The sequence below is a fragment of the Protopterus annectens genome, chromosome 4.part1 (assembly GCF_019279795.1).
Source record: "Protopterus annectens isolate FY-2018-M chromosome 4.part1, PAN1.0, whole genome shotgun sequence".
Classification (NCBI taxonomy): Eukaryota; Metazoa; Chordata; order Ceratodontiformes; family Protopteridae; genus Protopterus; species Protopterus annectens.
This window is the reverse complement of record NC_056734.1, coordinates 837855396-837882188: the sequence shown is the minus strand read 5'-3', so window position 1 is coordinate 837882188 and position 26793 is coordinate 837855396. Positions and strand designations below refer to the sequence as shown.

Genomic DNA, 26793 nt, shown 5'->3' with positions numbered 1-26793 from the left:
GAGGAAAAGGGGAATAATCCCGTTAAAGAGACCAATCTAATCTAGTGACACTAGTAAGCTATTTAGCTGGAAATGCTAGATCAGGACTCTTCAAGGAAGAGGAACAATCTTCTCGGTCTGTCCAGGCTAGGGGGATGGTGGGCGGGACTCAAGAAAGAAGACGAGAGAAGACAATTAACATGGAACGTTATGGTAGGTACATAACTTCTCAATGTTAAGTTGTCAATCTCGCCTTCATTCTTGCTGGATGGGACCGCGTCCCTAGCACCTTTATCCTGGGTGGCTCAATGGAACAGACTCTTGAGAACGGTGGAACCAAAATTTGCCCTGTTTCTGGAGGCCAAGTCCAATTTGTAATGCGAAATAAAGGTATGAGGAGAGGCCCATGTGGCTGCTGCACAAATAGTGTTTATTGGTAGTCTAGCTTGAAAAGCTGTAGATGTAGCTAGTGCTCTAGTTGAATGGGCTTTTGGCCTAGAAGTCAACTCTCTACCTCTGAGTTGATAAATGCATGTAATCACTGAAGACAGCCACCTAGATAGGGTTACCCTAGATACCGGAAGGCTTTTCCTGTTCTCTGCATATGATAAAAACAGTTGATCAGATTTCCTAATTTGTTTGGTTCTGTCCAAATAATATTGGAGCTGGCGATGAACATCCAGATAATGTAGTTTTTGCTCCGCTCTATTAGTATAATTTGGGAAAAAAACTGGGAGATCAATAGATTGATTTAAGTTCGTCTACGATGCCACTTTGTGTAAGAAAGACGGATTAGTCCTTAGAGAAACTCTGTCTTTGTGGAAGATTAAGTAGGGAAGTCGAATGCAGAGGGCATGAAGCTCAGGTACTCTCCTAGCAGAAGTAATGGCGACTAGGAAGAGTGTCTTCCAGGAAAGAAATTTCAATGAACAGGAAGCCGCAGGTTCAAAGGGGGGAAGAATCAAGGATGTTAAGACTAAATTTAGATCCCACTGTGGTGGAGGGTCTTTGATCGGAGGCTTAAGTAAAAATACACCTCTAAGGAATGCCTTGCAAAGCTTATGGGACATGATGTTGCGGTCCGACAAGCCTATATGAAAATTTGAAATGGCTGCCAACTGAACTTTTACTGTGGAGGAAGAAGATCCTGAGTGAAAAATTTCGGCTAGGAAGTCCAAGACCGAATGAATCAGAGCAGTAAAGGGATCTATATTCCTAGCTTTTGCCCAGAAGGAGAAACGTTGCCATTTACTAGTGTAAATCATTCTGGTGGAAGATTTAAGGAAAGCTACTATGATATCCCGGACAGGATTAGAAATCATAGGAAGCCTGGCTAGAGACAGAAGTGGATCAACCAAGCAGTGAGGTTGAGAGAAGGTATGGATTGGTGCAGCTGCCCCGATTGGTGGGTCAGAAGATCTGGAACCGGGTCCAGATGCCATGGCTGTACCAAAAGATAACGATGCAGGAATGGAAACCATATCTGTCGAGGCCAATAAGGGGCAATGAGAATCATCTTGGCTCTCAAGGCGGTTGCTTTCTGAATTACTTGTGGTATTAGAGGAAAAGGTGGAAAGGCATAGGGAAGTCCCCGGGGCCAATCTTGGACTAGAGCGTCTCTGGGGGGATGGCCTAGAAGGGGGAAGAGGGTGAAGAAGTCGGGGCATTTGCTGTTTTGAGGCGTAGCAAAAAGATCGCAGCAAGGAAGGCCCCACTTCTGAAAAATCTCTTCCGTCACAGATTGCTTGAGAGACCACTCGTGAGGCATGAGAATAGCTCTGCTCAACCTGTCCGCTATGATGTTGGACTTCTCGGGGATATGCTTTGCTATCAGAAACCGCTGAGAAGAGATTGCCCACTGCCAAAGTCTGAGTGCCTCTCGACACAGGGGATAGGACTTGGTTCCACCCTGCTTGTTGATATACCACACTACGGACATATTGTCCGTTTGGATTGCAATAGTCCCCAGGGGAAGAGAGTCGTGGAGGTCTTGCAACGTTAAAAGCACTGCTCTCATCTCCAGGACATTTATATGCAGGTGGCATTTGAAAGGTTGCCAAGTGCCATGGACCATCCTGCCCTGATAATACCCCCCCACCCGATCAGAGAGGCATCTGACTTAACCGTGGTGACCGGGGCGAGAGGAACAAAGGGTCTGCCCTGACGGACTTGAGGGGACAATATCCACCAGGACAGATGCCTTTTGCAAGCTGGAGTTATCATGATCCTGTGATGCATAGGGAGTCGTTGAAAAGACCATTGGGCGAAAAGCATCCACTGTAGGAGACGCATGTAAAAGCGGGCAAGGGGAAGAAGTGTTATGGCGGCTGCCATAAGACCCAATACTTTCAGGGCATACCTGGCCTGAATCTTGTCGCTCTGAAGAAGAACATGGATGTGGTTTTGAATATCTAAGATCCTTTGATCTGTTAACTTTGCTGAAAGTTGTACGGTGTCCAAATTGGCGCCTATAAAGGTAATAGATTGACAAGGCGACAAGGCAGATTTTTTGAAATTTATAGAGATACCTAGCCCTCTGCAAATGTGAATGGTGTAATCTCTGGCTTGGAGAAGTTGATGCCTGGTGGTGGCAGTGAGGAGCCAGTCGTCTAGATATGGAAACACCTGGAATCCTTGACGTCTCAGGTGAGCTGTAACCGCTGCCATACATTTGGTGAACACTCTGGGGGCTGTAGTGAGTCCAAAGGGCAGGGCTCTGAATTGGTAGTGACTGGCCCCCAGCCAAAAGCGGAGAAACCTTCTGGAGCGCCTGTGAATTTTGATGTGATAGTACGCATCCTGAAGGTCCACCGAGCACATCCAATTGTCCTTGCCCAGAAAGGGTAGAATGGACTGTAGCATGACCATCCGGAATCTTGTTCTCTTTACAAACTTGTTTAGTTTGCTGAGATCTAATATTGGTCTCCAGTCCCCTGTCTTTTTTGGTACTAAAAAGAACCTTGAGTAGATTCCGGATCCTAGTTGGTCTGCTGGGACTGGCTGAATGGCTCTTTTTGCTAGCAGCTTTGATATCTCTGGTACTGCTAGTTCCCTTAGACTGGGTGGAATGTCTGGAAGGGTTCCCTTTTGCTGAGTTGGGGTTTGGATAAAGGGAATTTTGTAACCCTCGGATATGATCGACTGTACCCATTTGTCTTGAGTAAGGGAAAGCCAGGCTTTTGGGTACAGCGACAATCTTCCCCCGACTGCCTCCGAAGGTGGACAATCGGGCAACATCTCAGGGATGCTGGAAGGGTTTGTCAGAGAGAGGCTCCCTGCTACCCTGATTCTGCGGACCCCCTCTGCCCCTAGGGCGGCGTCTGTTGTTGTTACCCCCTCTGCCTCTGGGGGTAAACTGACCTCATGCGTCAGGCATGATTCCTTGAGATTTGCGGAACCACATTTTCCCTCCCTTCTGACCCTTGGGGTAAGGTCTTGAAGGGGTGGAGAAATGGACTCCTACGGCAGAAAGAGTCTTACCATCTTGTTTGCATCTGGTCAAGGTGTCTTTCACTTGAGGTCCAAACAAGGTCGAACCATCAAAAGGAGAATTTGTGAAGGACGCCTTGAAGGGGTCTGCAAAATTACAAAGCCACATCCAGGCGTGACGCCTTAATGCCACTCTTGTGCCTGCGGCCCTACTCACTCCTTCGGCTGCATATGAAATGAGCTGCATGGAGGAGTTAACAATAGAGTTTAGGGTTCCTAGCTGTGAGTTAATTTTATCCTGGGACCCAGCAGCTGACAGATCCTTTAAAACTTCTCCCAACTCTTTCAGAACATCTCCCTGAAGGCGAGTGAAGTGACACAAGTAGTTCAGCGACCGCATGGCAAAGGTCGCTGATGAAAACATCCGCTCACCGTACCTATCCATAGTCCTGGAATCCTTGTTAGGAGGATGGATAGGTACTGAAGGATCTGCTAGTTCCTTCTTGGTGGCTGCAGCCACCACCATGGCATCAACCTGGGACACCTTTTGTCAAAAATTGCCTATCATGTGGGGACATAATGAATTTAGAAGGCCTCCGAGGAGTGGGTTCCACCAAATCCGGGGCCGTCCATGCCTTCTGAGCCACCACGTCCATAAGAGGGTCGAAAGGCAGAGACACCCAGGAGGTGGAGGGTCGAGAACCAAACGCCTCCAGGTAAATCGACTCATCCTCAGAAGGATTAAGGGAAGGCCAGTTCCCCCTCTGCTTAAGGATTTCAAGGATGTCTGCGAAAAAGACATCCTCAGAGGGGGACCTTGGGGATCCCTCCGGCTCATCCAAGTCGGTATCGGATGTAACAGACTCGGGGGAGTCTAGATGTTTCCTCTTACATGTCCTCTTACGCGGGGGCTCACCTGACGGGTCAGGAGAAGCCTCGGAAGAGGAAGATATTCCCAGTGGGGAAACCTGAGGCATTGGATCTCTGAGCCCGGGAGCAAGAGAGTGGGAAGAGACGTCAGCAGGCACTGTAGTGGGAGGAGCTGATGGAACTGACCGTTGACTATGCCCTGGGGCTAGCACACTCCTCATCACCTCGAAGGCTCCCCCATCAGAGAGGCCAGAGGGCTCCCGCTCCAAAGAGATAGGAACCCCAGGCCGCACGATAGGGATGGCTCCGAGGCCGATGTCTGGGCCGAGCTCACCAGCGCCGAAGCTCCGAGAGGGAGAACGGGGTCGGACAAGGGTCCGATGCCACTCGCCCCCTCGGAGCCGGCGAGAGAGACCAGACGCCCGGATCCCTCCAATGAAGGCATCAAGGAGGAGATCGGAGCAGAGGATGACGGAGCTGAAGGGGGAGGTATCGGCACCGACGCCACAACTGTCACGACTCCGAGGAGCTCCGGCTCCGAACTCTGTAGGAGAGTCAAAGGAGGAATAATAGGTGGATGTGTAATAGCTACCGTCTGATGAGATGGGCTATGGAGCATTTGGGCCAATGCCTGAGACTTTAATAGCCTACTCACCACTCTCTCGAGGTCGTGGTCAGAAAGCCTGGATGACTGAGAAGATCGGCTCCGATGGCTCTGCTCTGAGAGCAGGGGTGATCTCGGAGCTGAATGGATAGACTCCAACAAAGGGGATCTTGACCTCTTTCTGGAGGTGGTTGGAGCCGAAGGAGCCGAGGATACGTCGGCTCTAGCCGGAGCCAACAGTGAGTGCAACGATTCAGCGGTATCGGCGCCGAGTGGAGCCGATACTGGAAGCTGTGACACAGAAGGATCGGGTCCGGCCAGAGCCGATCTTGTCACAGAAGGCGAGCCAGTAGCCGATGGCTTGGGACTCAGAGCCGACGGCTTTGCTGGCTTCGAGGGCTTCCCCGGAGCAGACTTAGTCGGGGAGCTCTCAGGCTTTAATAAGCCCCTCAATATTAGTTTGTTTCTACGCTCCTGCAGGACTGTTGGGCTGAATGCGTGGCACACAGAACAAGAGTCCTGCAGGTGCAGAGGTCCCAGGCAGTAAACACAAGAAGTGTGACCGTCTGTCAGAGACATTTTCTGACAGCACGAGTCACACTTCTTGAAGCCTGAGACCTTTGTGTCCTTCGACATAACAGTGTCGAGGGAGCACCAAGTAAAAAAACACACGCAAACACCCAATCCAAATATAAAAAATAAAACAGGGATACTAACACACCCAAACACTACACAGAATCCCTGACAAGAAATAGGAAAGGGGCAGGCTTAAGGCCTAACCTAGGGGAAGGGATAAATAACTGGGATAAGGGGAACCACTAATGGGGAATAGGGTTTAAAAATAACCGATACCAGTTAAAACAATAAAAGGAGTGGGACTAAGACAAAAAGGGAGTGACTAAAAGTCTGAAAATTGAAAACTTACCAAGAGCCGGTAAAAACGCACCTCGCAAGCGAAAGCGGCAAACGAGATCTGGGTAGTCATCGCCTAACATCATGGGATATAGGGTTGCCTCGAGCCGGTAAAATTAGCTCTCGAGCTTTAGTAAGTGGCCGAGTCGGAGCCGAGGATCGGCTCCGAACCCATCCAGCAAGAATGAAGGCGAGATTGACAACTTAACATTTATAATTAAACTGCTTCCATCTTGATATATTATTGTTCATTATACGTTCTCCTTCTGTGATGCTTTTCTCATTAGCACTATTATTACTAACTGTGACTCCTTGAATGTTACCAGAAGTTTGTGTTGGTTGAGTTAATGGTATTCCCAAACTTCCATAAACCGAATTTCGCTGGCTTGGTTGCTGCTGTTTTTCCACCAGAGATTTAATTTGAGCTGTATGCTCTTGTAGTTGTTCATTAATTTGTTGCGAAAGTTCCAAAATACCTGTATTTCACTCCATATTATCCATAGAACAACACGAACTCCGAACTTGTAACCAAAAGACAATCAAAAAGTGTCAAGGAAATATGAAGTCAGACAGTTTATTAGCAGCATCCAAAAAAACACACCAAAAACACACGTTAACCCGGGTTTAGTCCTCAATTCAAGGACTTCTTCAGAACAATGAATAAAATCCAGTACACATGTGATGCAATGTGGCTCCTTTAAGACTATTGCAATGAGTTTTGCTATGAAATTTATTGTTCAATTAGGTATTATTGAATAATGACATCAATTAGTGATATAAGAGTTGGTTATTTAAATGTGTACTGAATTTTATTCATTGTTCTGAAGAAGTCCTTGAATTGAGGACAAAACCCGGGTTAATGTGTGTTTTTGGTGTGTTTTTTGGATGCTGCTAATAAACTGTTTGACTTCATATGTCCTTGACAGTTTTTGATTGTCTTTTGGTTACAAGTTCGGAGTTCGTGTTGTTCGTGATGAAATCCAAAAATGCAAAATGACAGGCAGAAGATACTCCCATATTAACATATGCAGAAACCTAATGAGCTATCAACTGCAAACTCATTGTACCTGGTAAGTATCTACACAGTGATGTGCAGTAAATTATATTTCTCCCCTCTCCACTATGTTGTGCAGTTTAAAGTATTATTATATAACTTAGGGAAACATAGGGGGGATGCATCCCCCCTTACAGCTATGGCCAATTTCCTTATTTAAAAAAAACATTGTTTCAATTGAGTTTGCATTCGATAAGTAATTAGGGAGCCAAGCTTTAGCAAGCATATTTACTTGCAGAACACTCTCTCTACTGCCTAGTCTAATGTATGCCTGTATTATGTGCACTGATCTCAGTTCATTAAACTCAGGCAAGCATGTAAATGAACAGCAAACTTTCCAGCAAATCATTCTTCTAGAACAAATCATTGTGCTTCACTATAAGACACAAACTGCACAGAATTTCACCATTAGTGTTATATATCTTCAAATGGCCCATTCATAGGTTTACAGATAAGTACTAGGTTAACTGCCCTTGTGAGCCATTTTAAGCCTAGCCAGTTTCCATTTTGGTGCTCAAATGAATCTATCCTATTTGTTTAGAGACTGGTCTTACCCACCACATGGCCAATAATTACATATTGTCCCCACTGAAAACAAGTGGGATCATATCATAGATAAGGGGAACCATGCATTTAACAAGACTAGCTCATATTATAAACAAACACTCAAACTACCACACTGTGTGTGCATTTGATGAGACACTCAGTCTTTCAGCTGGTGACAATGATCTGTATTAAACAAAGGTAAGAAACAGAAAGAGAGAGACAGCATATATCAAACATGGAGGCTATTCAGAATATGGAACTATCCCTTGAGCAAGTACCACCTTGCTCAAAATATGTCTGTCACTGGGTGCCTATTCCTAAACACTGCTATGAAGACTGAATTGATAAAGATGTGTCCCACAACAATTTTTTTTCTAACTGAAAAGAATTCTGGAAGCAAATTAACAAAAGTTGAATTTCACAGTACATGCCTAGCAATCCTGGATAGTCTTTCTCTTGGTAATTTTATGTATATCCTGAACGCTAAATATGTAAACACCAATCAAGCCTGTTCTAAGTATATTTTTGTGATACAAAAAGGTCTACTTATATGACTGCCATTGCTTTATGGAGCTGATTTTACTTCTGTGAGTAAACACCTGTAATTTGTTTATTTTGCTACTTCTGCACAGTCTTATCCTACCTAGGGGTGGGAGGACAGCATAATGGTTAAGGTGTTTACCTTAAAGACACAAGGTGCAGGGTTTGATTCTCACATGGGGTAACTGGTTAGTCTTCAAATGGCCCAAAAGGGCAGTTAGCCTAGTACTAATCTATGAACCTATGAACCTTCTCTGGACTTTATAAACTTGTACCATCACCCTGCATATCAGTCTTTCCAGCCAAACCTACAGCTTAGTTTATACCCATGTGTTGTTCTAAACCTGCACACTTACAGACCTCCATTCCTCTCAGATGTTGGTCCCAACACATTTCTTAAAATGCGAGATTGATTTGGTAGATATGACACCATTCTCATTAAATGTAAGGAATTATTTTTCACTGAACAAACTTTCACATTCCAGAAGTCACTGATGCAAATCTGTTTTAAGTTTTCTTGGTACTTTCTTTTAGATTAAACATTAGCCTTTTTAAACACGTCTTACATTTACTCTTGATCCCACCAATGGTCAGAGAAGTTGCATATGCTACCACCCCTCTTATGCTTCCTACAGAAATTCAATATTACAAACAGCCTTGCCTAATTAACATCTATCACCAAACTACTGCCCATTTCCTTATTCCCTTCATGTTTATATCCTACCCTGCTGAAGTCAAAGGCATTCTCCTACTCTAAGCAAAACTGACCCATCTTTTTTAACTGGAAAAATAATGAATTCTGATTCACACAGACTGTGATGGCAACATTTTAAATTGCTGCTAACCAAGTTGTTGTTGTGTCTTTCGGCTTTTCCCGGTTAGGGGTCACCACAGCGGAACTCCGGTCTGCTAATGATTGGCGGTAGACTTTTACGTGCCGAGTTGCCAGCCCTGACACACAGTCTTCAATGAAGGTACGCCCATTCACACATGTCTCCACACAGAAGACGCTCTAGCTGAGAATCGAACAGGACAACGTCTTACTGTGAGGCGACAATGCTACCGCAGCACCAAGTATTCTTTCATAAAATTTGTTTCTGACTTGTGGCTTTTTATTTCTTTCTCCAGTACTGCAGATGCAAACATTAAATAAAAAAAAAAAATCAAAGTTTCAAACATCCATTTACCATTAAAAGTAATTATTTTGAAAAGGAATACTTGTTAGCAGATAATATTATGCAGCTTTTCAATTCAAAACACAATCTGTCTGAGATTTTGAATGCAAACACATTATTTATTATAAAGTAATATCTCAAAATAGAAAGATTTTGTTGTATGCTCAGATGTAACTCCTTTTATTTCTTAAAATTAAAAAAAAACTGTTTGCCTCACATAAAGTTCAAAGCTTTCTCAACTTGTGATTAAAACACAAGCACACATTTCCAAGGTATGCATATGGGAGGATAGCTTAAAACTTTCTCATGCTTCAGTCTTGACATAGTTTATGTGTTTTCATTCAGCAGACTGATCTTTAGAGACATTCCCCAAAAGTACAAAGTACCTAGCTTCCTTTCAAGGTTAAATGATTACAAGAAACATTTACCATCTGCTTGCTAAGTTCTAATGAACTCTAACACAGTCAAACTGTTCATCTCAGCTAAATAGTAAAAAATATATGAAACTATTGCAGTACTGTAATCTAACAGTATGTTAAAATAAAGCCGTGGATTAGGGTAAGGTGGTTCACACAGCCTATTTTGACCTCGCCAGGCTTTTGACACCATCCCCCATTCTGGAATTATAGCTAAACTCACTAAACTAGGTATAAATCCCTACGTCACAAGATGGGTTGCCAACTGGCTCACTGACAGAACAATAAAAAGTAAAAATGTAAAAGTTACAGACTCCAAATCTGACCTCAAAGCAGTGACAAGTGGAGTACCACAGGGTTCCGTCCTGGGACCTCTCCTGTTTGGTATCTACTTCTCTGAAGTACAGGCTAACACAGAAGGCCTCTGGCCAATGAAGTTCGCAGATGACTGCAAACTAGGAGCCATAGTCAAGTCCCCAAATGATGTGGACATCCTACAGAAGGGCCTCATTGAGACAGATGCCTGATGTCAGAGCCATGGCCTCAAGCTCAATGCCAAAAAGTGCAGTGTCATCCCTTTTGGTAAAAACTCTGTACCCATGAACTACCACATAGGCAGCAATCTACTTAACACCGAATGCGTGATAAGAGACCTTGGGACCCAGGTGGACAGTAGTCTCTCCTTTGATAGTCACATCGCCACAGTAGTCAGGAAGTCCTTCTACGTGGCACACCTCATCATAAAAGGGTTCTCATACAGAAAAAAAGAGGTCATTGTTCCCCTCTACTCATCACTCATAAGACCCATTATAGAGTACAACGCCCCCTTTGGAATGTACCTCACAAGACATCTGCAGCAGCTGGAAAGGCCACAGAAGTACCTCACAAAGAGGATTACTGGCCTCAAACAAATGCCCTACACTGACCACCTCAAAAAACTCCAGCTTTACTCCGTAGCATATCGCCTACTCCGAGGTGATCTCTGCCTGACATATAAAGCTATGTCAAACCCAGAGCTGTTGGACATGATACACCTAAAGAAATCCCAATCCCTCCAAGCTACATGCTCTAGGGACCTAAACCTTGTCACAATAAACAGGACACACTGGAGGGATAGATTCCTGTCCCAGAGACTTCCTATACTCTGGAACAAGCTACCCATCTATGACAAGCAAAGTTCTTCATTAGCACTCTTCAAGAAAAATCTTGATGAGTGGATAGAAAATAGGAAATACACCCCGGGGATCACTTCTGTGTCTCTGCTGGACAGTAGCACAGGAAAATAACTTTCTTGGGTGGCGTAAGCTATGGAACCTTGCTGGTTAGGCTTACATAGGCCCTTGGGCCAATAGCCTAGTACCTACCTATGAACCTATAAAGATTAACAGACATAAAAATAACATGTCCAGTGCACTTTCATTACATATAATCTGTATGACATAAAATAATTTTTTATCTATTCTTTTAACATATTTACTTATAGTATTCTCATATCCATATTTAACCATATCCATTTTTCTAATTCTTTTATATCTTCCAAAACATCTGCTTTTCATATTTTTCCTCATAACGTTTTTACTCTTTTTACATGTCAAAAACACTTTTTCAGTAATTTCTTCTTTGTGACAATGTAAACATATTCTATCACTTTTCATTTTATACGGCACATTTCCTCTTACTGGTAATTTATATATTACCAATCTCCAAAAATTGACATTCTACTTTCTGATTACACCACTTGCTTCTTATGTTTATAGCTTTAATTTTTTTTTTCATCTGTTGGATTTCCCCATAGTTTTACATAGTAATGTTTTATCATTGCATTCTTATACCAAATCTTTCTTTCCTTTTCTATATCATGAATTTTAATTTTCCACAAAATATTTTGGTAATATTTTATTTCTTCATTTATCCACTATTTTTTCTACTTTACTATGTTTTACCAAACCACAAACTTTATCATACTTATATTTATAAAATGTTACTGCTAATCTCTCCTATTTTTCATTTATCCACTTTAACACTGTACAAATTTAAAGCAGCAGCATATACCACTGGGTTAATTAACCCTAAACCTCTTTCCTCTTTATTTACATACAAAACTCCTCTTTTTACTGGATTTAATCTAGAACCCCATATAAATGAAAATAATCTGCAATAATTCATTTTTAAATATTGCTGGCAACATAAATACACTTGCTCAGTATGCTATTTTTCCCATCAGTATTGAATTTATCAAATAAGTAGTTTTTCTGAATGATAATTAATATGATCACCAAAAAGAAACAGGTTTGTTTTTTCATTTTTTTTTTCTCATTGAATTCTACTTACATTTTTATTTCCAAATTTTATACCTAACACAGAAATTTTATTCAGTATTTTACTTCATTATTAATATACACAGTCACACAGTTTCCAAACTTTCTCACTTATATTACATTATTTAATTATTACACATTTAAGATTTTATGTCCATTTGTATCAAAAGCCTTATTCAGGTCTCCTATCATGATTTTCATGTCTTCCATTCTATTCATAATATCACCTACAATTTCTCTATCATTAACAATTCTTGACAACTTTTCCCCCTTTATACTATATAAACTATCTTCCATAATATGTTCCATTTTAATTTCAAATCTTTTTTATATTTTCATAAAGATCTTATAATCATTATTATTCCATATTATCATTCTCCATTTTTAATTGTCTTCTATCTTCCTTTTTCCATATGAATTCAAGTATTCCACTATTTAATTTTTTAACATAAAATCTTCATTTAATTATTCATTCAAAATCTTTAAAAATATATATATTTTTTTGCCAATCTCTTACATTTTTGTACATCATACCCTATTCCATCTAGTCATGCAGCCAAATCTATATTTATTTCTCCTAATACTTTAGTTCATATAAAGAAATCCTTATTCAGTTTTTCTGTTAATGTTTTACTTTCCATGTTTTTTCACTACCTTATTTTTTCTTTAAACATTTCTTGTACATATTATACTACACTATTCATAATCTTTTCCCAAGTTATTTATTTTTCACCTTTTAATTTTTTTTATTTCTGTCATTGCACTACCATCTTCCTCTACTAATCTGGTTAAGTAACTTGACACTTCTCTTTTTCCTTGCAAAAATATCTTTGCTTATATAACAATTCCTGTATTTTTTCTTGATTTCTTTCACATCATTCTTTTTCTTTGTCAAAGTACTTTCTATCATTATGTTTTAGATCTTCCAATGCATTCTTATATGCTCTTTTATATTTTTTCTTTGCTTTTCTTACTTCGTATTACCCCTGTAAAAAAAAAAAAAACTTTTTTTATATTTTTCCTTAAATATCATGTGCCATTCAGACTGATTTTTATAAAATATTCTCCTAGTAATAAGATCTTTTCATAACTGTATTACTAATCTCTTTCTTTCTTCATTCCATGCTTTCTCGTTTATCCCTTTTTATTCCTTTGCCTATTTTTATATATTCCTCATTTTTCATTATCTCTAGCTATATTGCAAGATGATCAGAAAAACCTGTTTCAATTCCCTTCCCCGATAACTAAACCCCCCCTGGTACTATAGTAAGTCCATGACTTTTTGTCCCAAAGTTTTCACTTGCCACATCTTATAACTTCTAACATTTTTCTTGTATCATTTTCTTTCTTTTTATGCTTGCCTCTTAAATCATAATTAAAGTCTCCTGTTGTTGTCACTACGCTGTCTAAAATCTGATGAAATAAGCTTTCCCTTTCTTTTCAATTCGTATTAGCATCTAATATTAAAATTATATATACTTATTTCCATTTTAAATCTACAATGGCTAATCGTCACATTTTTCTAAACTTACATCTAATATCTTTAATGTATTTCTACACAATATGGCTATTCCAGAACAGCTCACATTTCCCAAATTCTAGATTTTCTTTCCTCCCCATAGTTTCTTTATTTGTAATCTTTCTTCATTTGTTAAGAAGCTTGTGCCTACTAATATAATTACATGTACATCACATGTATTGCACCACTCCAGCATCCCTATTCTTCTTACTATATTCCTAATACTATTCACATTTACAGAAAGTACTATAAAATTTCCATTTTCCCTTTTTCTTACATTCATGGCTTCATGCGTTCATAGCCAATTACTATGCTAGCTGCCTTAATGGGCCATTCCAATTCCCCACAAATATAACATTTTCTTTTATCACAGTTACTTATCAAATGCCCTTCTTTTCTACACACACACTTTTTGGGTTGTCCCCAGTATTTAATGACACCTCTATTCCTCTCCACATTTATCATGCTTGGCATATGTATATATTTTTTCTCTTTCTATTTTTAACATAATATTATAATCCCATCCATTAATTCATAAAGCCATTTTATCATAAACGTTTGCAGTGTACAGTACTTCTTTACATAAAGTTTTCAATTGTCCCTTCAAAGTTTCTCTTTCCACTTCTGTTTGAAATTGTACATGGATTTTCTTTTTTGTTCCTTGTTAGATGCTTTTACCACATAAAGATTCCATGGGTTATAGCATTTTTTTTCATATTCTCCAAGAAAATTCCATTGAAAATAGAATCTCAGATATAATGTCACAAAATGTCTCTTTGTTGTTAAGAATAAATGTTCTTACCTCATGTGCTTTTACACCCAAAGGAGCTATTAAATTGTACCATACTTCATACCTGTCCATATCTTTGTCTTCTTTACATTAAATCCTTACCACATACTTCCATTTTTCATTTTCATCTGCCTTTTTTCTTTTCTACTATTCCACTTTTGCCTTCTTTTACTTTACCTGCATAGGTTTTCTTTTCATCTCACCACTATTCTTCAGGATTGCCTTTGCATCCTCTTTTTGTATTTTCTCTATAATGTCACCCAGGAAATATCTCCTTCATTTTCTGACTCACTCTGCATCGCCATTTCTTTAAGTAAAAAAATCCCACAACCCTCCCGACCTGAGGGTTGTAATAATGCATCTATCATTTGCTGACTCAACTCCACCAAACAGGTTTCTTAGAAACATCTCCTCAGAATCCTGCACACATCCTCTGGCCTCAAAATTGTTTTGTCCTCCATTTCTATCATCACACCACTCAGTTATCTCCTTCTCTCTCCATCTGCCTCCCTCTTTCTCCAGGCTGCAGATGCACCTGGAATGGAAACAGAAGTGCTTATGCAAAATGGGTTCCACTTGCAACAATGAAGAGTACAGGAAGTTACCAAATGTCCTGGTCAAATTTCCCCAAGTAGTATAAATACTATCTCGGCTTTCCCTTGAAGAGAGTCTTATAGCCTAGTGGGACTAACCCAGTCAACAAAGCATAGATAAATAAATATAAGTTTTAGAATATCTACCAATTGTTTCCTGTCAAGATTAATTGATATGTAGGCAATGAAAGTTTAACTTTGTCAGAGATTTTGGTAAAAATATAGAAAGCAACAACATTTTAAAATTAGTGTCACAATACTTAAAAGAAGACCACAGACAGATTTTTAAAAATAGTCAATACAATTTATTATATAACAAATTAAATAAATTTAACCATCAGCTTCACAATTAGTGTACATCATTCATTAAACACAGGACCCCTGCATAAAATCTGGCAAATAAGCATTCAAATGGCACTACTATGTGAAGCAAATTGTAATATGCCATACTCTGATCAGGCTGAGTTTGCAAGTTTATTTAAATGTGAGTAATGAAAGCAAGAAGTGCCGTAAGCCTGTCTATGTAGCTACTGCTCCTACATTAAGGATCCAATCAAGAAGCTAATATTCGAGACCAAGTAAGTGAATGGATCTGGAGCTTCACAGGTAGCAGCAGGTTAGCTACTGTATCTGTTCACCCCAAATGCTCCTAATATGCTAGCACCCCTGTGGAGAGTCAGTCAGAACTCTGTGTGGCCAGGTATTGGGGCCTTTTGTTATGGCAGCACCACAGATGTAAGTTTTTGTAGTGCCAAGCAGTTTTGCAGTACAGGCCAGGTGACCTGCATCAGATAGGCAAAAGTGAGATGAAAATGTAGATGTAAGTGGCTCATTGTATGACAGAAGAATGGGCTGACTTCCTTTACTAATATTATGGAATATGAAGTTGAGGGATGGAAAGTGGTTGGTATGAGATGCAAAGAAGCGCAGCTGTGTGATGGTCTTAAAGGGTTTTGTGCTCAGGTATGGGACAGGAATTTATTTCTGTTTAACTGGTTCAGTAAGCAGTGACTTACAAATGCATTGAAGATAGCATAAATGAATAAGGCAGTGATGAACTACATCAGTTAAAACAGTGATAGAATAATACAATATTAAAATAGCAATTATCTGTGTTGTATTAAAAGCAGGGGTTTAAGTCAAACATACCCTTTAAAGTAATTAAGGTTAGTTATTCATAAAAATATTCTAAGGAAGAACAGTGAATATTTAAAAGTACTTTTCAGGTACATGGACAATAACGTACAGTTGTGTAAGGAAACTACCCATAACAGTAGATGTTCAAATGATCACTGCTGCATTAGCCTTAGCTACATGGGTTATATCCTGCAAAGGCTATAGTGGCCAGCTACCTTCCAAAGCTTCAAGGCACTTTCCCCAAGTACTCAAACTGTCAAGCAGTTTGAGCAGATCTGACTAAAAGACAAGTTTGGGAAACAATCCCTTCACAGCTTTATTTCCAACAAAAAAAAGGAGGCTAACCCCTGAAAGGGCAATGCTAAGGAAAACAAAAAATAAATAACTACACCCTGGCATGCACAGCATATGAAAAAACAAGGGGAATGGAGGGAGGGAATGGGTACTGCAGCAGTGATCAAATATCTACTGTTATGCTGTTTACTTAAACAACTGTACTATGTTCATCATATTGATCACTACTACAGTAGCCTCAGCTGTATGGGTAGATTACCCTAGCTTGCTACAGTTGGGAGATGGAAGAAGAAGAGTCCCGCAGCCTCTGAAGAATGGTACTTGCAAAGCCTGATCTAGACCTAGAGAAGTACTCAAGCTTATAATGCTTTGTAATAATATGTACAGAGGACCAAGTTGTTGCTTTGAGACTACTTCTAGAATCCAACCCTTTCCAAAAAGCCACAGATGAAGCCATGCCTTAGTAGTGGGACCTTGACCCTGCCTGGAATAGGTTTGTTGTGGCGAGTATAACAAAAGGTAATAGCCTTACAAAACCATTTGGAAACGGTCTGTACACAGGCTGTCCCTTCTTCTTACCTTCACAAGAAATGAACAATTGATCAGAATAGCTGAACGATTTACTTCTGTCATGACAGTATTTGAGTTGTCTATAGACATCCTAGGTATGGAGTATACTTTGTCCTTCATTTTTGAGTTCAGGAAAGAAAATGGGGAGATGGATAGCTTGGCTGAAAGTATACTTGGATACCACTTTACGTACAGTATAAAAGAAGGATTAGTTCTCAAAGAAACTGTGCCCTTGAGGAAAATAAGGTAGTTAGGGTTGACTAATCATAGGAGCTTGCAAATCAGATAGTCTTCTTGAACAGATCAGAGCAACCAGTAAAACTGTTTTCCATGTTGAGCCTCAATTCAGCCTGGTTAGCTGGTTCAAATGGAGCAAGTATTAGCTTCTCTAACACAAAATTAAGATCCCAAGGAGGGGTCACCAGTTTTCTTGGAGGCCTCTTATGCAAAACCCTTTCAAAAACATTTTGAGATGAGACTGCATTGAAAGAGGTGGATCCATGGGCAGTCATTCTGAAATGGTCAATAAGTAAACCTTGATGGAGGACTAAAAAGGTCACAGGATAGCAACTTATACACATATTGTAAAACCAGACAAAAACTAGCCCTGGATGGACACCGGTTACATTGTTGGCACCAGCTAGAAAATCTTTTCCATTTGCTAATATATCATTTTCTAGTGGCAGGTTTAATTGCCTCTATTAGTATCTTCTGCATGTCCTCAGTAAAGATGTGCCTAAAAGGAATTAAGACACTATCATTCAGGCATTCAATTGAAGAGGAATGGTGTCAGGTGTATCAAACACCCTTTTCTTGTTCATAGGTAAATACCAGGCTAGCTGCCCTTGCAGATATTTTAAGCCAAGGCAAGTTCACGTTTTGTGCAAAAAATAACTTATCCCATTTGGCTATAGACTGGCCTTACCCATCCCATGGTTGATAATCATATATTACCCTTACAGAATAACTAGGATCACATCATAGAAAATTTAAAGGGATCCGAGCACTGGATAAAGCATTTAGGAGCGACCTCTGGCCATTAGTAGTACAGTGGACAGTACTGGGGTAAATGTTCTGTTTCCCATCCACAGATCTAAGTTGCTTTTGAATATGGACAGGTATGAACTTTGTTTTATGTGAATGGGGAGTCTGTTCCAGAGCAGTGGTATCTCCTGTGAGATATACCTGTCCCTCCAAACCATTCTGTTGATGCTGCAGAAAAGGTTTAGATCCCTAGACTGAGTATTTCTGATGCCATTTGACTAGCTGATGTACAGCAAATCTATCAGTAATAGGTCGGAGGATACCTTGTATGCCAGACACAGGTCACCTCTTAGCAGTTTGTAGGATACCAAGTATAATGACAGCGATTTCAGTCAATCTATGTAGGATATGTTGTTTAGGCCTTGCATCCTTTTAGTAAGGTATCTCTGTAGGTGCTCCAGTTGTTGCATGTGTATGCAACAGATACATGCCAAAGGGGTCATTATATTCAATGACTGGCATAAAGAGTGTAAAGGGTCAGTAAAGAGGGGTGGAGCAATTACATCCCTAGATCTGGACACAATCCCTTTCTTTATAAGCTGTGCAGTATAGAAGGACTTTCTTACCACAACAGACACATGTTGGTAAAAGTTAGGTCACTGTCCACATAAGTTCCTAAATCCTGAACAATTGGGCCAACTCTTACAAGCGTATTGTCAATATGGTAGTTCTCTGAAGTAGATGACTTCCCAAAGAATACAATAATGCATTTTTTGACATTTAGTTTCAGTCCATGATTTTGGCACCAGTTATTTATTTGAGACAAACCTTCTTACAAGATGGCCAAGTCATTTGGGGAGTCAATGACTGCTCCTAGCTTGTAGTCTTCTGCAAACTTAGTCAGTCAGAGCCCATTAGTATTGGCTTTTACTTCAGAAAAGTAGATGTCAGACAGGAGAGGTCCAGAATAGAACCCTGGGCAACTCCACTGGTGATTGATCTCTTTGTGAAAGTAACTTCCCCTATTTTTATTATCTGTATCCTATCTGTGAGCCAGGTGGCAAGACACAGGTGTTTATTCCTAGTTTATTTAGCTTTCCTACTATGCTTGAGTGAGGAATTGTGCCAAAAGCTTTGGCCAGGTCAAAGTATGTGGTGTGTACCATTTTGCCTTCATCCATTGTTTTGGCAACCTTTTCAAAAAAAATCCACCAGGTTAAGTAAGCATGACCTGCCACTGATGAATTCAAACTGAGAAGGGTCCAGTGTTTGGAGGTTTTCTATGTCCTGATAGATTAATTCCATGATAAATCTTTCCATGGCTTTGCATATAAGGCTGACCAGTCCTATGGACCTATAATTGCCTGTTTGTGGAAGGTCCTCCCTTATGCAGGGCACAGACTGTAGCTCTTCTCCATTTGCTTGGTACAAAACCTGTATGGAGGCTGAGACTGAACAATGTTGTTAGGGATGTGGCCAAATCATGCTTCATGCTATTTAAGATGAATCCAGGGATACTGTCAGGACTCATCGATGCAGTATGTTTAGCTTTTGATAACACTTTTAGAACTTTGTCTTATGTGGTGGGAGGGTTGGCATAATGGTTAGGGTGATTACCTCGCAAATGTGAGGTACAGGATTTGATCCTCATCTTTGCAGGAGATTGGCTAGGCTTAAAATAGTCCATGAAGGCAACTAGCCTAGTACTTACCTATGAACCTATTTAACTGCTGGAGGTGAGCCAGTTTCAGGTATATCTGGAGGGACAGGCAGAGGGAACATATGGGTAAAGTTAGAGATAAATTTATCAGCTAGGTTTGCTTTACCTTCAGCTTCAGTGTAGGTACCATCATTCACAATCAGCTCAGTGTGCTGTTGCACTGTGCTTTTGAGATTATGAACATAACTAAAAAATGCCTTGAAATTGTCTGACTTGGGTATCTATTTTAGCCTCAAACTTGGCTTTGGTGTTTTTATTAAGCTCTTGAGTTGTTTATTTCAGTGACAAGGGCTCAAGCATTATGGGAATTATTCTTCTTACTTTTAGTCAAAATTCTTTTCTTTTTATTATAAAGCTTGTTGATATTATGGTTACACCATACCAGTTTCTTTCTGGGATTTGTCTTGCACTTGTTCCTACTGGGTACAGATGCATTTATCCAGCTGTAGTGTGGTGGTGGTGTACATTTCTGCATATTTAGTGGAATTAACTTGGTTTGGTGGTGATTTGAAGCTTGCCAATGTATCACTTAGGAGTAGGTAATTTGTCTTAAAGAAATTTCTAAAGGTACCTTGGGCGGAAGAGCTCTCTGGTTTCAGTTTTATGATGAAGATACACAAAGGATGGTGCAAGATGCTCAAAAGTACTAAGGATAAGATCCTTGACTAATTGTTCCAGTACATCTGCATTGACAAAGTCCAGGTATCTCTGTGCTTGTGCACTAGTGGTGGAGCAGTTTTCTCAGTCTATAGTTAGATAGTTTAGATCACTTAGGAAAATGGTAAAGTGTTTAATACTGAGTGATTCTCATTCATGTAGACAGATGTTGTGACTTTGTTTTGTTACAGAGTGAGATCCATAGCTAGCTAATATATTGTACAGGACCTTTCTGCTAGTTATTTGGACATGAAGAAGCTCTAGTGCATCATGCTGCTTTACCAGTCTAGATGTGAGTCTCTTCTGGATGTAGAATGTAACACCTCCACCTTTTGTCCCCACTTGTACATTAGCTGGTCTAAATGTGTAGAAGGCATTATAGCCTTGCAGAACGGGAGTGCTCTGTGGTACCTTAAACCATGTCTCAGTCACTACACAGAAGTCAATGTCCTCCAGGGTGAGAAAGGCTTGTAGGGAGTAGAGTTTCTTGTTTATGCTCCTAGCATTGATCAGGAACAATTTCATATTTTCCTTTGCTTTTTTTCATTATGGTGGTAGGTTTATTAGTTTGGCATTGTCTAAAAGGCACTATCAGGGTGGATAATGTCTTTGCCAATGTTGTTAAATATTAGACCCACTTTGAATAACACCAAAAACTAAGCCAAATATTGAAGTCAATTATTTTTTGTTCATATCGCAGTATCATCCTTGGAGAAGGTAGAATGCTGCTTAGTGCTCATACCTGCTTTGAATACATATTCTGAGAGCTCCATCATGTTTCTCTTCATATAGTCCAGTGAGATATTTCTCAAGTCACTAGCACTGGCATGAAATATGACAGAGTCATACTAGTGTTGTTCAAGGACTTGAGTGCATGTGTGACATGATGTATCCTGGCACCAGACAAGCAACTAACTTGTCACTCTTTCTTTCTCAATCTGGTAAGAGGCACATCTGTATGTTTTACAATGGGTTGGGTTAATGCCTACCTTACAAGCTCAGCATCTTTGGACACTGTGCTATGTGAGGAAGTAGGATTAATTTGCTGAGCATACTTTGTGCCTGTGTTGTGCTTTGGAAGTCTTTGAGGTTTACCCAAGTTAATCTTTAGAACCTCTGTATAAGATGGATTATGTATATTATGATGGCATTACGGATGTGTGGTATACTGCTGATGATTTTGGTGTCTGAGTCTACTTGTATGAGTAGATCCAGTCTGTGAGGAAGCTGTTGATAAGTGCCCCTGGCCGCTTCCAAAAGAAGGGAAAACTATGGCTGTTTGGACCAGAAGGGAGTCATTACAATGATCTTGAGAGATTCCTTCTGAATCTTTAGAAGTACCCTGGATATTATTGGAAAGGGTGGAAAAGTATGCAGGAACATTCTTCTTCAGTGAAAAGAGAAGGCATCTGTCTGCCAGGCATTCTTGCATGGAGCTCTGGAGCAGAATCTTGCCAGCTGATTGTTCAGAGAGGAGGCAAAGAGGACTATTTGAGGAATTCCACACAGATGGATCAAATCTTAGAAGACACCCCCCCGGTCTAGTTTCCATTCATGAAGGTCTGCCCTTGTCGAGCTCAGCTTGCCTGCTACACAGTTCTGCTTTGAAGGAATGTAGGATGCCTGTAGACTGAGACTGTGCTGTGAAGCTATATCCCAAGGCAGCATAACTAGTCATATTAGCTATATCCTAAGCTAACATGGCTAGCCTGCAATGGGGGCAAAACCTGATCCCCCCTTGCCTGTTGATATACCACATGACTGTGGTATTACCTGTAACATCTTGAAGAGGTCCAAAGATGGTTCAGAGAGTCGGGTGCCTTGATTAGGCAAGCATCTTATTTACATTTACGTGTCTACCTTTGGTGTCTCACACAGCTTGCACTTTTATCTCTCTTGAAACTGCTCCCCAAGCAAAGACTGAGGTATCTGTGGTGACTGACTGACTGGCTCATGGAAGGAGAAGGGAAGACCTGAATTACTATAGACATCTATTGACTCCATCAAGCAGTTGTTTCTGACAAATCCCAGGACTGGCATTTGAAAAGATAAAGAGTGTTGGTGCTGGGACCAAAGAGATACCATAGTATCTTTCTCATTTAGAGTCCTGCTAGGGATATCATGAGAATCACAGAAGCCATGATATCCCTTGCAAGACTCCATGTGAAAGATCATGAGAATCACATAAGCCATGGGACCCATTATCCAGAAGTATTCCTTCACAGCGACCAAAGGCTGAGTAGAAAACCCTAAAAACAAATATAGATCTATTTTTTTCTGTGGCAGAGAAGACATTTGGACTGTGGGGTATAGCTGACATCCCAAAAACACAATCCTGTGAGAAGGAGTTAAGAATAACCTTTGAACGTTTTCTTGGGATCCCAGCTTGTGTAAGAGATATTTCATCTGAGAGAGAGAGAGAGAGAGAGATCCTGACCCTTTGAAAAAGACTCTGCAAAGATAAGCAAACCATCTAATAATGGAAAAATGTGGGATGTCCAATAGTCTGCAATAAGCTATAACTGGAGCTAGACACTTTAGTGAACACTCTTGGTGCGGTGGAAGTTCCAAACAGTAAAGTGAAATGCTTGAAATTTGGATGAATAGGGATGTGATGATAACCATCTTTTAATATAATGTTACCATGAAACTTGAATGAGGAAGAAGAGGTAACAGGTTGTGAAGTGACATCATAGGATCATAGGAGGTTGCCAGGCTACTGGCCCCGGGGCCCTTACAAACCTAGCCAAGAGTTTATCCCCAAAAAGAAACCTCAGTCAGCACCTGTTGCCCCTGTCAATGAGGGACACATGTGGAACCCCTGGGATGAATTTGTGGTTTCCCATCCATTCATCAAAGTTGTGCTTGAAGAGGGTCAGCGAGGTGCTCTGTTTGACGTGTATGGGAAGTCTATTCCAGAGACGGGGCAGCCTCTGGGAGACAAACCTGTCTCTCCAGCAGGTTTTGTTAATGTCAAATATTAGGTTCAGACCTTTTGAGCAGGTAGTTCGTGAGGAGTTAGACTTACAGAAATGGAGCATCTCTAGTAGGGTAGGGTCCAAGATTGCCTTGTAGGCGAGACACAGATCACCCCCTGAGCAATCTGTATGATACCAACTAGAGTGATAGTGATTTGAGCCTGTCTGCATAGGACAGGTGTTGGAGGCCATGGATTCTCTTCGTGAGGTATTTCAATGGCCTTTTCAGTTGCTGCAAATGTTTGGAGAAGTACATCCCAAACAGAGCATTATACTCAATTATTGGTCTAATGAGGGAGGAGTATAGAGAGGTAATAACCTCCTTTTTTCTGGATGCAATCCCTTTACTCATGAGATGAACCAAGTAAAAGGCTTTCCTGACCACTGCCGCTACATGATGGTCGAATGTGAGGTTGTTATTAACCTGAGTGCCAGGGTCTCTCACCACAAGTTGTGTGCTTAGGGTATTGCAGTTGATGTGATAATCAGTAGGGGTCATGTTTTTGCCAAATGGTATGACAATACATTTTTTTACATTTAGCTTGAGGCCATGACTTTGGCACCAGTCATTAGTTGTTGTGAGACATCATTTTGAGTATAGGCACTATCACAAACAGGTTTAGGAAAGAAAGATCCAAGAGGTAACAGGCTGTGAAGTGACATCATTTTGAGTATAGGCACTATCACAAACAGGTTTAGGAAAGAAAGATTCAGAACTGGTCTCCAAGCATTTTCTTTCTTTGACACTAAAAACATCCTTGAATAAAACCCTTTTCCAACTTGTGAAGGGGTAACTGGTTGTATCATTCCCTGGTGCTGCATGTGATGAAGGAATGCTGGAAACAAAAGATTCTGATCTGGAGGATGAGGAATTACCCCTGGAATGGAGGAATTCCCTCTCACTGCCATTTGTAACCTTGATGAATGATCTTCAGAACTTACTTGTTAGAAACTATCTGTTGCCAAACAAAAAAGTGGAGATTCACACTTTTTGGAAGACAAAAGTGGTGCCAAGGTGGGGGTGGGGAACAAAGTCTCTTAAAATATCATTCTCGCTTATTGAACTGTTCTTGTTTAGCAACAGAAGAATTAACTAAAGCTACAGCTGCTAGACCAGGTTTGGGGAAAGTGTAAAATAAAAGACTGAGGAACTTTATATATCCTATCTGCCTTTTTAGGAGCAAACAGGAAAACTGCGGGTGGTAACATACACACACATCCTCTAAGGCAGACAAAACTGGAGGAAGGGATGCAGGTTCTGGAAATTCCTTCTGTAACAGCTCACAGTAGTTTCTGGAGGACTGAGAAACCTCAGTGTTCTCCCACTGAAAGCACTGGTACATGACCCCCCCCCCCCAAGGGAAAATCAGAAACTGAGTTTGCCTCTGAGTCTGAATCAGAAATCAGAGGAAAAACACTGTATCGGTCCCTGAATGTTCTTGTTTGTATTCAGAATCTTGAATCTCTTCTGGAAAGGAAGTATCCTTCTTTCTTTTAAGAGAAACTACCTTAAAAGAAGGCTCAATAGCCTAAATTAAACACTGAGCCAGAACCAGTAAGCTATTCCCATTTAAAGAAATTTGAGGAGCAGACACATGCTTAGTGTTCCACTTCTTTTTGACATGAAAGATGGAGCCAAAAGTGTGATTAGTGGCGGCAGCAGCTTCCTTAAGGATGGGTACAACATTCTGACAAAACAGGGAAGTCTTCCCTATTCCCTCTCCCAGGACCAACAAGAGTGGCTCTCCCTTGCCCACTAGGGGGTCCCCAGCAGTTGCAGAGGACATGGTTAAGCCATGGCCAATAGTGGCTGTAGGTACTACACCAGAGAGATTCAGGGTAAAAGTAGCTTGAGATATACCAATTGGCAACAGCAGAGTCATTCACCTGCAGATTAGGAAAGTTGCTAGCCTGATGTGACAGCAAAGGCTATTTGCTTAACTTTTTCATTTTGTGGCTGGTAAAGGGACAGACCGTGGGATTGACAATTTGTTCCATGGTCATACCTTTCCCTGGGAAAACAAGCAGCAGATGCCTATACAAATAAAAAGTCTTACAGGTCACGTTTTCCCCAGACAAAAACAGTAAAAAGGACTTGCACATTGCCAGCCCCACAGAGTAAAATAAACACAGCTTCTCCAGAGAAAAAAATGTTCTTCAGTTACTTTAACAGCTTTTAAAGTGACAGGAGAAAAGCATGCTTCTCTTTAAAAGTATAGTACAGTCTCATGATGGTTCATTAAAACACAAACTCTTGGCTTTAAAATAAATTTCAGGAAGATGGAAATAAAAGTAATAAGCAAAATTATTAAATGAAAGTTTTTTCCCCCAGAGGAACATATCTGCCCAGCAAAAGAACAGCACATGCCAACCGTCAATCTTCGAAAGCCACAGAGGAGCGTATTCTTCAGCAGCAGTACAGGTCTGAAGGGCTTGGCACCCAAACTTGTTGTTTAGGCAGCTCTGCTTGAGTTTCCTGACAGTTTGGTTGTGTGGAAAATGCCCTGAAGATTTGTCTGACTGGCTGTTATATTCTTGTGCAGATAAGATATAATCCATGTAGCTAAAGCTACTACAGCAGTGATCAATATGATGAACATTATTAGTACCCTGCAGCACAACCATCAGCTCGAGGATCTGAACCAGCCCACAATACTTCTGCATTTGACTTAGAAAAACTTGATCCAGAAAACTTCCACCAATCACCTTGAGAGATAATCTGGCCACGACCAAACATCTTTCTGTCATATCCAGTTATTGGCCAAAACACACGATGACCTCTCACCTTCAAATCTTCTGCAGTGGTTTGCAAAATACCATCTTCCAAGGATACTTGCCAGGCCTTCTCTGTATAAATAATGCTTAGTGTTAGTAAAAATGTTTATAAATGACACCATTTAAACAAAATCAAGCACTTATGATACTCACAGTATACAAAATGTATAGATTATCTAAAAATGCAAAGTGTGTGTCTGTGTGTGTGTGTGTGTGTGTGTGTGTGTGTGTGTGTGTGTGTGTGTGTGTGTGTGTGTGTGTGTGTGTAGGTAAGTACACACACAGAAACACATATAAATATATACCTATATGGTTCCCCTTCATAATATCGAATTACTGAATGCTCGAAATTATAAAGTCGAATCAACAAAAATCCTGAAACCCACAAGCACGAAAACAAAAAACCCCGAACATACAGAACACATACACCACACAACACGCACACCATACAACCCACATAACAAACTACAAGCCCTACACTACATGTATGCAGGGGGGCAAGCACCCCTGCACCCCCCACACCCCCGTACTTATATATTCTAACTCCGAGATCGCACTAATACACAAAAAAAAAACACCACACAGACATTTTAAACTGCCTCGCACACACACAAACACATCACACATACATAGACACATCCAACACTCACACTCATACTCCCAACTACCTACCCTAACCCACACGCACAACTTACAAAACACATACATACACTCACTTACCTTCACTTCTGTAAAACATCCCAACTCATACACTTCCCGTCCCGTAGCTGACATGCATAAGCGCGAATTCGAGATATTTGAATTTGCGCTTATGCAGATTCACGCTTCTGCATTTTTGACTTTACAGTCTCGAGTTACTGAATTTCGAGTATTCATGTAATTCGGGATTGTGAAGGGGAAACATATATATATATATATATATATATATATATA

General features: G+C 40.6%; 1 protein-coding gene across 3 annotated transcripts in view; it reads right to left on the bottom strand.

The window, feature by feature from the left end:
- The window catches only part of LOC122801095 (glutathione hydrolase-like YwrD proenzyme), a 1228450-nt gene that overhangs the window by 235725 nt on the left and 965932 nt on the right, over window positions 1-26793 (bottom strand). For 2 of the 3 annotated variants that reach the window (XM_044070614.1, XM_044070615.1), the window contains exon 11: window positions 25871-25932. In XM_044070614.1, coding sequence (XP_043926549.1) covers window positions 25871-25932 — 62 coding nt within the window. Of the gene's footprint in view, window positions 1-24441; window positions 25933-26793 lie in introns of those variants that run through there. The other variant, XM_044070616.1, reaches the window with a different exon arrangement.